Source organism: Bombus affinis, chromosome 5 (assembly GCF_024516045.1).
Source record: "Bombus affinis isolate iyBomAffi1 chromosome 5, iyBomAffi1.2, whole genome shotgun sequence".
In the NCBI taxonomy this organism is placed as follows: domain Eukaryota; kingdom Metazoa; phylum Arthropoda; class Insecta; order Hymenoptera; family Apidae; genus Bombus; species Bombus affinis.
The window spans coordinates 13,191,165-13,203,069 of NC_066348.1; the positions used below are offsets into that span (position 1 = coordinate 13,191,165).

The 11,905-nt window shown below is 40.2% G+C and overlaps 1 protein-coding gene across 2 annotated transcripts in view; it reads right to left on the bottom strand.

Moving 5' to 3' along the window:
• The window catches only part of LOC126916909 (uncharacterized), a 51,420-nt gene extending 39,913 nt beyond the window's left edge, over positions 1-11,507 (bottom strand). For both annotated transcript variants that reach the window (XM_050723194.1, XM_050723192.1), the window contains exon 1: positions 11,080-11,507. In XM_050723194.1, the coding sequence (XP_050579151.1) occupies positions 11,080-11,200 (121 nt within the window). In that variant the 5' untranslated portion in view covers positions 11,201-11,507. The remainder of the gene's footprint in view (positions 1-11,079) is intronic.
• Positions 11,508-11,905: the final 398 nt, after the last annotated feature.

Here is an 11,905-nt window from a genome sequence, read left to right on the forward strand (position 1 = left end):
AATGCAAATCTTTTCCTAAACGTTCTTAACAGAGTCTTGTACAGCCACGAAGAAGCTCTTCACCGAACCGAGGCAAGAACGTCGAAAGGAAACAAACGGTCGCAATAATCGCAATTGTACCAATTTTTTAATCACCCGAAGCCAGAGTCGATTTCTTTGACCAGTCGAACGAGACACTTAGCTTCGTCTTTGAGCGAAACAGAAATCCAACGAACGATGAATAAGAACACTTTCTTATTCGATCTTTCGCGGTGGTTGTTATGGCCTAGGAGGAGCGACTAATCGAAGATGGATAATTAAGTCGCCATCGACTTTATCGCGGATTCAGTGAAATTCTTTGATCTAAAGTACGTTGTTAGAGCCGATCGAATCACGTTGAAGACCACGTTGCGAATGCTGCTCGTAATCGAATAAGTGTTTACCGTGTCTTGGAATTTATACGTTTGCGTAATATATTACGAAGAGAAGAGAAATAAGAAGATTAGAGTAATCGCTTTTATACACAGAAGTAATCGTGTTTGCACGATTAACGAATTGTTAATTGAAAGTAAATAATTGATCTATAGTTATAGGGAAAGATTATTGAGGAGGAACAGATATGAAATCACGTAAGCTGTGATAGGATGGAAACAATATGCGATCGAAATAATTAAAAATAAAAGGTCGCTCGTTATTTAATCGTTAAACGCTTGAAACCACTAGAACAGGATAAATAAATTTCCAATCCATGAGAGATGAAGAAGAGGAAGAATGGTGCGATTCGATCATTGTCATACGCCAAGAAGGCGAACCGATTTAATTGATTCGCCGACCGATTCGTCAACGAGCTCGACGGCATTTTAATCGCGGCCGTCTTCGATGAAACCCGACAGATTTATAAATAGTCCGCCTGCGTTTTCACGTTCTTCGAACGAATTTTAAAGAAGCCGCTCGCCGCTTTAGTATACATCGCACTAATTAGATCGGTTAGACTGCTTCAACTTTACATGCTACATTGCGGCAAAAGAGAGAGATTCGCGCGAAAACAAGGAGAAAAACGATCGGTTTCACGATTCGATCGATCCAAAGTCCGATCAGGTATGAACGAGCGTTCGCTTTACGAATTTTCATAGAACACGTTCGAATTTCCCGTCGATGTCACCAGTCATATTTCCTTCGTGCTTACTCTTATTCTTTGATCGTCTATGGATACCTGAACCAGGAGCTGAATTATTGTTGCGACGACTTTATATGTTATGGAGGACTGTATATTGATATTGCGAGTGATTTATTGAATTACAGGAGGATTTTCCGTTACCTACATATTCAAACGTGTATCATACATATAATTTCTACACTTGTACGTATATACATGTAGAATTACGAATATTTGTATGTACGTGGACGTGGATTTACGATGTTGTTCACAATAAACGTGTTAATTACGCTAAAATACAGCTAATTACGTATCCTGTCATATTCACGATATAAAATAAATACCTACTATTCCAAATACAAGCTAAAGCCCTCCAACTAAATTATTATCGATACCGATTTGTCGAATTAGAGAAAGGCTGGCGAAAAGTAATGGCTTTGGCGTTTTTTGAACAGAAAGGAAGAAAAGGAGGGGAAAAACGATTAATCGTCGAACAGAGTAGAAATCGATTCGAATGTTTCTTAAGTTAGTACGAAGTTTGAGTAATCGAATTGAGGGCAGGTTTTAAGTGGTTTCGATGGCGAGAATTAATGATCGATATCGCCGAAATACGATTACTAATACAAAACACGTATCTCCGAGAAGCGATCGATTCTAGTTTCTTGATAAATAATAGACTGCCGATTGGTATTTATGCAAATTTGTATCAATATAATTAATTGCGAGGTATCGTTCGAGTAATCCTACGTAATATCCCAACTTTTTAATGTCCCAGCTTTCTTTAAGCATAGAAATTACTTAAGAATTTTTCTCTAAGGAATGACACGATCACTTATTAGCGCAGAACATATCCAAAAATTATTAAAATGATGAAATTACATTTGTATTAGGAAATAAATCAGTAACAGATCCGACCAAAATTGTTCAGAATGGAATAATCGCTTCTGAGAAAACGAATACACTGGCACGTCTCGCGGCTACATGCGATTATGCGATTCGCTAAAATTCGTAATATGTTCCGCCGGTATTAATTATTATATTAATTATCAATATATCGGAGCGGCCGTCACACGCGCCGGCAAATTTATAATTAAATGTATTCTGGACGGCAGCGGGATTGAACCGTCCCCTGTCCTGAATTAATTTTCAACGTCGAAACGCCTAACTTGTCACGTAAACGGCCTCCGGTCCAGGGCCATTCGATCGTGCGCAATTAACATGATCAAAGCTTTATGAATCACTAAACGAGACTTGTCCAACGTTCTCGACGTACATCGTGTGTGCTTTTGTCACGATCGATAGTTTCTGTAAATCGTTTCTGAAATTACCAGCGCAATCCTCTCTTTAATCGTAATCGGTCGTAGCCTCGACAGATTTTTTGCCAAATATAATAATCAAGTCTACTAAAGTTTATTTAATAAATTCAACGATAAAAATTATCGAAGTAACTACTTCAAGAAAAACTCTACATCTTTATTTATGTATATCCGTGACCTGGGCACTGCTATTACGCAGAAATATCCTAAATAAGGAGCGGTGCATATTATTATACCCTTGAGTATGCATTATGTTTTGGGTTGCAGGATTTAGGAACAAAAGAACTAATAAACAGATTGCTATTGTTATGTTCCCTGTAGCCTCTAGCCCAAGCTATAAGCTTAAATTTTTTGGTAATGTCCTTTTGCTATAAATATATGAACGTGCTCCCTATCATTCCATTTTATTGTAACGCTAAGAGAGTAAGGATCTGAATCAGCATAAACTTATACTTATCATTATACTTATACCTTTAATTATTTCAATATATTTTTCTATTACAAATTCATCCACTCGTTCTTCGATCGGTCAACCTCAACCTCAAGAAAAATGAAACATCGAACAAAGCCGGAGGATAATTTCTCTTCGTTCTCGTTTGTCCAATGTAAAAATTTCGTTGACAAATCCAATCCGGAGGAGTAAATTACAAATTTTTATTAATATCAGGAAATTTAGGAAATTGGACGGTGCGGAGGTTTGAGTACAAAACAGGAGGAAATACTCGAGTGAAGTTAATCGCGATCAAAATCATTGACAAAATTTAATCGATTAAAATGTTAGTTGTGCCTTCTCTAACCACATTACGAAAGGTATAATTTAAAAGGATAATACTTTGACGTTTCGTAATAATCAATTAAAATTGACAAAAACTTGATCCCGTTTTACGAGTTCATCGTCCTTGTCGATAGATTTGATCGACGAAATCATGCGTCACGATGACTATACCTAATCTATCTTCCCTACCTATCAAATTCTTTATCGAAGTCTGCCGATTAAAAGACCAAGCATCTACACGACGATATCTGGAAAGAAAGGATGAGTGTACACGTAAGAAAAAGCAGGGCAAGATTCTCAGCCGATCGCGGAGGTAAACATGCCATCCGACCATCAGCTGGCATTTAGTCAGAGGAGCGACAAGAACCGAGCTCATTCACGATTACGACGTGCAGCTTAGCCGTGAACACAGAGAGACACGACGGATACTTTGTACTAGTTTTTCCAGGCCGGCCCTCCACTAGCTGGCATTATTATGTGTTCTCGGTACGGGTAATTAGCCTGGACGCAGTAGCGTGTACGCGTATATACCGGGTGACCATGGAGCACCAGGAAATCGTCGACCTACCGCTGTAACACGCTCGCTACGACTTTCCCTCCTTCTTTCTTTCTTTATTCGTCTCTTTTTTTCCTCTTTGGCTTTTTTCAGGCGATTCGCTATTTGTACGGTCGATATAGAATGGCAAATGCCGCTGGAATGGCATTTGCTTTGTGATTTTCACAGGTGATTTTATTCGAAGGTTGGACGCAAGATTGACGATGTTCGAGACTCGAGAAGTTATAAATAAAATCGAACGTGTTGAATTGAAAAATTGGGAATTCGATCGGCAGGAATTCTTAGAGTATATATTGATTTCGGTGTTAATTGAGGAATTAAAATAATCAGCAACATTGGTCAAGGTTTGGTTCAAATTAGGTCGCAAGCAGCATTTCAAAACATTAAATGTAATAATTAAAAGTTCGCGAATGGACTTACCGGTATACCGCAGTGTAAACGAATGAAGGGATGCTCTGGTAAAAATTACACGTAGAACTGAGTTTCCATCATAAATTAAGAATATGTAAACATCGATGGAAGCTTAAATATATTAATTTGAATTAAATATAAATGTTGAAATTTGGAATGTATCTGCTGATCAAAGTTTAAACGTATTAAATCATTGAAACTCGTATAATGTATCTATTTTCGCGCGTATAGATAAATAAATCATTAAAGTAACAAAATTTTACAATAAATTACTTCAAAGTTCCTAAGACCAAAGTCGCAACAAATATACAAAATTCGTCGAGAAGCAAATAAGCAATTGAATTTAGAAAATCGTTCGAAAGCAACCGATACAGCACTTCAGACGGAGAGTCGCGTTTATCATTTACTTCGTTTCAATTAAGTTTCGAAGATTAATTCCGGTTAGACGAGTTAACAATGAAGCAACGTGGAAGCTCGCCAAAAGCTGGCAAGATGACAGAATCGAAATGGCGTAAGAAGGACGCGACCAGTATGTTCGATTAAAAGTTAATCTGGCATAAATGGAATCGATACAGAGAACCGCGGAAAGATCAGAGGCCTCCGTCTCCTATTCAATATTTGCCCTCGTGTGCAGCTGCGAAACCGGCCACGCCACTTTTATTTTATGAAAATGAACATTTCCATTCCATCCGTGGCCGATCGCAATGTCAAAGACGACCATGACGGCCGCGGAAAGTGAAAAGAATACCTTTCAAACTATTAACCACGGTTAAAACCCGTTCGAAAGTGTATTAATTGGTCGTTACAAGGGGACCAAGGACGCCATTTATTCCCCTTCCTGTCTCCCCACCTGCGTTTTCATGGAATGCGTGGACGATACACGAACGAAACACAGGAAAAGGATGTCGAGAGTTAAGAACGAAAATTGTTCTTGCGGTTTTCGATGCGGTTTCACCAGAAACTTTGACTCCACATATTGTAAAGGAACTAAATAATTGATGTTAAATATGCTTTTCGAATTTTTGCTATTATTCTGTCTATATAACGTACACATAAAACTACAATTCTACGTTATAGGTCAGATAAAACCCGATCAATTAAATTTAAGTTGACGGGAGTAAGAAAAAATATATGAACAGAATATCGAATTCTATCCTCGCGAGTTAAATACATTTGCTCGGGGGAAACTTCAGAATAGAAAAAAATTTATCACCAAGGAATCTTGGACCCAGGGCAAACGAGAATAAACATAAGGAAACGTAGAACTGGAGAAAACAGCGAATCGCCTTTCTTCTGCTCCGACGTTACTTTCTTTACTTAATTCTCCCTCTCAAAACTTTCCTGCTTTTAACCAAAATCTCTGCCATCAAGTTAGCGCCAAGTTAACCCGACAGTCGCGTTTCTTATCGTCATCGCGACGGTATTTACGTGCAAAAGCTCGACCAAGCTATTTCCTGAGGACTCTTGTTCCCCGTGGAACCAGCAAAGGGAGACAGTTCATCGAGGTCGAGTGCCGATTCGAGGGTAGAAAAACCGGGTCGAGTAAAATCGAGACGACGGCGAACTTCGTTCGAACGCGTTATATTATGCGACAGACTTTGCGGAGTGGCATCGGGACGCAAGAAGCGTCGTCCAGCTTGGCTGCATTACGGGCCAGAAGTGGCTCTATCAGGACGAAGAACCGTAACAAGGAGAGTCCCGCGGGCGCGTTAATTAAGCTAGAAAGCTCGTTTTCGACGTTGTCTATCCGGGCTTGGCCAACTCGAAAATTCTCTGTTCATCGTGGTCTAAGGATGTCGATTTTGTTCCGAGATATTCGAGAGAATATCCTTGTTATTCGTGAGACATTTACTTTGTTTTCGATAAGAAGGATGTTTCGCGATTGGGGATGAATTTATTTCATATTTAAAAATCTCGATATAGTCAAAACGACCGGTCAGAGAAAATTGGTAAAAATTATCAGCTTTGCTGGTAAATAGGTTTCTTTGCAATTTTTTTTAATTTCAAAAAATCGAGAATATTTTTTTATGTTTGAAGTGATAGAAAATGTCTATTAATCGAGCTTTTGACTAATTCGTATGGAAAAGGTAAAAGTAAATTTTCAGGTTTAAGAGAGCCGAATGAAAATGTTGCTGCTCTTAATGTTGAGCGTGGGAGACCAAAATAACGATAAAAATTAAATTGAAGATATTGGAAGCGGAAAAGTAGGAGAAGAATTTCAATTTGACTTTTCATAAAGCCAAAACCTGACAGCAACGTTGCAAGTATGTACCATTGAGGCTAAATAGAGCATACAAATCGAAAGGAAGATTGATGGAAAAGCTAAGATCAATGAATAACGGAGGCGAGCATCAGCCACGATACACGACCTTCCTCTCCTAATTATCCTAAACGTAGGTCGATATAATTTATCTCGCGACGTCTTTTCTATTAAAACTTTGGCCACTTGCATGAAGGATGTCAGCGGATGAAGAAAACTGCTGAACCGAGACCGATCCGAGTGGAGAAACTCGACTTTAAAAGCTGAAATCCTCGTTTGCATAGATTTACGCGCTCCGTTAATAAATCTACCGAAAAACGCATATCTCGATGATTATTAATCAATTGGTATGTTAATAATCCTACAAAACGTAAGAAGACTTATATACAAAGAATATATAAACGAGTAAAACGACAGACATAAGAAGAATAACTGTGCGAATGAACAAAAGAAACGAACATATCAAGCAACAAAAGAACACGTGTATAAGAACAAATATGCGAAAAAAGAAAGAAGAAGGAACGTACGAGCAAATAAAAACACACATTAGAAAAACATACTTTCATTTCGTCGGTATTTCCTAATTTTCTTATCGGGAACCTTCCATTTCATTTTTCCATTTCAACTTTCGACGACTAAAATTTCTTCAACTTTTTCAATAAATAAACAAGTCCCCGAATAAAACTGCTGATATTCTTATGGCTGGTAGCGTGCGTACCTATCCCAATTGAGAATTTCGTGTTCGTAAGATCTCAATCTCAGAATCAATGACAGCCTGGCCAACCAAGTTAAAAACTAACCGGTGTGAAACATCCGGCGGAATCTTCGCTGGATCCGACGATATATCTCGCGCGAGCCAGATGTTTGGCTGCATACGCTACCTCCAATAAATCGGGATAGTTCCATATCGGTGGACGGCAGCGTATCCGGCAGTTGGCACGGAATCATTTTAAAATAGGAAGAGACGAGGAGTAGGAGAGGAGAGGAGAGGACTGGGAAGATCTGGTACAGTTTTACAGCGAGAATGATATATAGATCGAGGCCTGATTCGGACGTACTATGTAAGATTCATTCGCCAAGAATCGGCCGATCGTTCGGATAGGAACAGAAGAGAATCACTTAGCCGATCGTCGAGGGAACGGGACATACGAGATCGAATTCGAGTAAGGGCGGATTCACGAGGAAAGGGGAGAGAGAAAGAGAGAGAGAGAGAGATAGGGGAGAGGGGAAAAGAGAGGACGTCGCGAGAGATAATGGACGTCGGAGAAAAACCGGTGAAATCTCGCGAAAGATCGAGTGGACGAGTACCGTGAACGACGCGCGGATTTCGTGCGTGATGAGTGACGGCTAAAAAACAAAAAGAAAAAGAGGGAGGAAAAACGTGGTTCACAGTTGGATGGAAAATATGTCTTCGAGTTTGTTGATGCTCGCGTTCCGATGGCTGGATCGTTTTAGGACAAAATATTTGTAGAATAATTAGCGGAAGGATCGATCGTACAAATAAACGTGATATCGATTTTGAAAATCGTACGACAATTTTCCGTAAGAGTAATATCATAGAAGCGACTGTTACGGAAATAGAGCTGAAGTCGACGATTACGGAAATAAAAGATTCTGTAACGCGTGTACTGGAAATGATAATAAACAGCACGAGATAACGATACAATTATTTCACGAAGCAGGTTTATTTAAAAAGATAGGACGCAATGTTTGTTTTGTAAATATTAGAAAAATGAAACGAGTTTAAATTTGACTGATAGGAGTCAGTCTTAATTTAGTATACTTTTGTCCATCCACCTGGAGCGATGGGTAGGGCAAATTTTAAGATTTCGACGAACATAGACGGAAATATATGGTGGAAATTGTTGTGGAAGGACGTTTCGAGGGAATTAGAGGAATGAAAGGTCTTGCGATGTTTGTGGCTTCTTGCGATGGTACAAATAGATAGGTGTTGTACGATGGAACAGGATGGACAGCTGACGGATTCGACGTTGCAGCGTTTCAGGAACCGATATGCATCAGCTCGGAGACGATGGAACGTGGAGTATTTGATGCGATAGTAGATCGTTTCGTTAGATAGTTAAACGTAGATTCTTTTGCTAAATGCTCTCAACATACCATCGTTATATGAGCGACAGTACTAAGGGAAATGAAATTATTAAATTCGGGAACTCTGGCTACTGATAGCATTTATCAAAAACGTGTAACATGCTCTGTTTAACTGGCAAATAAACTAGTACACGAACTTCGATACTACGTTGGTATTAAAGAAATTGGAAAAATCTCAAATACCATAGCGAATATTTAGCAAATTTCTCTTAAAATCAGTCACCGTATCAATATCCACCGAATAACAATAATTTGGCTCGATAATTTACAAAATTCCCTCGTTGTTCTAGATATTCCATTGCGGCGAACCAACAGAGTCCTGAATGCACCAGAAGACATAACGCTTTCTAGAGCATACAGCGCGTCTTGAAATAATATATTTCCGCAGAAGTTTGAGACGCGCGAGCGCGAACGCGAGGCTCGTTGCGAGACAATAATTCCGCGTCCCGGAAGGGGACGAACGCGACACGAGCGAAACAGCTAAAGTTCTTAGACATTTACAGCGACCGTATAACGCCGAAAGCGTGCGGTCTGCTAAGGTACGTAAACTCCTGTTGGCCTCCTGACTTGGTCCTATCGTTGAGCCAACTATTCTTGGACATTCGCGACGCTTAACTGCACACGGTGCCCTTAGTTGAACATTCAAACGACGATTCGCCTGGATCGTTAGCCGAGGATCGAAAGTTGGAGAAGTAAACGAGAAACGGTCGTAAAGTTCTACCTGAGATCGAGTAACGCGCGTTCGGTTCTCGATTCGATGATAGAAAAGAGAAAAGAAGGAAATCGCGTAATTTGCATCGACCACGCGAATCGGTCTAAATACATTTCCATTAATTAACCAGTTCGCTCTTTCCAGCTTTAAAAGCGAAGCTTTTAATTGATACGAAACAGTTTCTGGAGATAACGGTCGAACGATCGTTCGTTTCCCGGAAGTAACGCTTGATTTCACGTATTAAAATTTCAAGTACAAGGGAAAAGAATCGTCAGTTCCAACTGCAGATCGAAACTTTGCTATCGTGTGTTTAAAAAATACCATCGAGAAACTAGTACGAGTACTTGAACATACTAATTTTCGCAATAAATAGCTCGTAACTTTTATATACATTTTCAAATTGGTTCCAAATTTTGTCAATGTAATCGTGACAGTGGTGTATCGTTACGACGCTAACCAAATTTAAAAAAAATTTTTATGTGACACATACGATATAGACATAAGAGTTTTTTTATGATAAATGCCCAAATACTTTTGTGTTCCAACGTAATCTCTCGGGAGCCTTTAGTTCCAAAGCGCACAAAATAATCTCTATCGTACGAAGGAACTTCCGTTCGCCAGATTAGATACGAAGAACAACTGGATCACCCTATCTGGCCAGGTAGTCGGTCCTCGCACCGAAGAGGACAAACGGATCGTGTCCGAACCTGAAAAAAATCCGGAACACGATCGATCACGACGTATATGATCGATCGATCGTCCTGCGGATGGATTCTGGTAACGTAATCGTGTCGGTACGTTAACCCTGATCCGCAAGAATTGCGCAACGAACGATCCACGTATCGAACAATGGCGTGTTTCGAGTGCTCCCACGACGAACGACGTGGGAAAACGCGTATACACGCGTGCTTTCATTTCTGACATTTGCCGATGATACGCCGATTAGAGAGACTTTCTTTCTCTGAGAATCGATCGATACGGCGGCCAACAATAGCGTTTCGTTATTCTTCGCCCCTCTTCTGCTCTTTCTCTTTTTCGCCGGTCTGATCGCCAGCGATAAACTCTGAACCGTAATGAACGGGCTACGCGTACGAGGAAGTATTACTTCCCTCGTTACAGATCAGCCGCGTTTTAATCAATCCCTCGACGCGGCAAAGTACGGTTCGCCAAAATGGAACGAAGTTGATATCCGAGAAGCGTTCTTTGCTTATCGTATGTTGGAGTGGAGTGGAGTGTTCGATTCGAATACAACCGAATTTTATACGACAATCGAGTTACTTGGAAATCTAAGTTCCATCAATTTTGTTTTCTGGATACAATTAGAAAAAGGACATTCCGCTTAGGATTTCGATAGGATTTGTGAAGAATGTAATGGAAGAAATGTAATAAAAGTAGTAACTTTTTGTTATATTCATTAAGAACATAAAAGCACTCTTCCATTTTTCAATATTTTAAAAATGATAGATTCTATATTTTGCATGGAGAAAGACGATCGTATTTCCTTCGTTATCAAACTTGCCACTATGTTATACAAAGATAATTAATGGATGGCGATAAAGCTGTAACGCGCGAGTTCTACAATTTCATCGATAAAATTACTACGATTCCCTAACAACCTTAAATAAAACTAATCGAAAAAACGAACACTCGTTCGATTAATCTTACGCAAAACGATTTATTAACGCTATTAAATTTCCGCTGCTTGTAACTTGTAAAAGTTCACCGATAATAAGACTGTCTTTAGTAACTTTAACCAAGACTAATTTAGAAGAAAAAAAAGAAAAAGAAAAATAGAAGCTACTCACCAGGTTTGATCTGCTGAGGTTTGGCCCTGGCCCATGAGGTGTGAAGCATGAAAAGCAGCAGGAAGGCGAGGATTGCTCTCAGGCTGGCCAGGCTCATCCTGTTCTTTCTGCTGGTCGACATCCACCCACGAAAGTAGACTTTCCAACGATTTCCACGATACTACGATTCGATGTCGATCGGTCGAAACCGAGCAAACGCAGGGAAGCACGTTATTGACTGGACTACTGATCGACCTCGACTTTACCTGAAGTCGTACACCACGACGAGGACGAGGACGTGGATGAGATAAGCGTGCAACTCTCGAAGGAGGAGAGAACTGGCCTCTGTAGAGCGGCTACGAGACCAGGCGAGGATCGAGTGAGTGAGGATGGACTGACAGACGTGCGGGCGTACGCACGAGTCAATGAAGTGAGTGGTACTCACCCGTAGAAGCCCTCACCTTACCCAACCCAGACCTCGTCCCCTCGCCTCTCTCGCACGTCTCCCTTTTACCTTGGCTCCCTTCTTTCCTCTTGTTCTTCCTTCTCTTCTTCTTCTTCTTCTTCTTCTTCTTCTTCTTCTTCCTCTTCTTCTTCTTCTTCTTCTTCTTCTTCTTCTTCTTCCTCTTCTTCTTCTTCTTCCGTTGAACCAAGATACTCGTTTCCTCTCAGACCAAGGAGTTTCTGTACTCCTTTCTTCCTTGTCCGCGTGTATCCCAAGGAACGATCCGTCGTTCCATTTCTTCTTTTCTGATCTCCTCTCAGAATCGCCTCTTCGAATTTTTTTCTTCTTCTTTCCGTACGTACCCTTTTCCTCCATCCGTGGATACGCTTTTTGCCGAGCTTC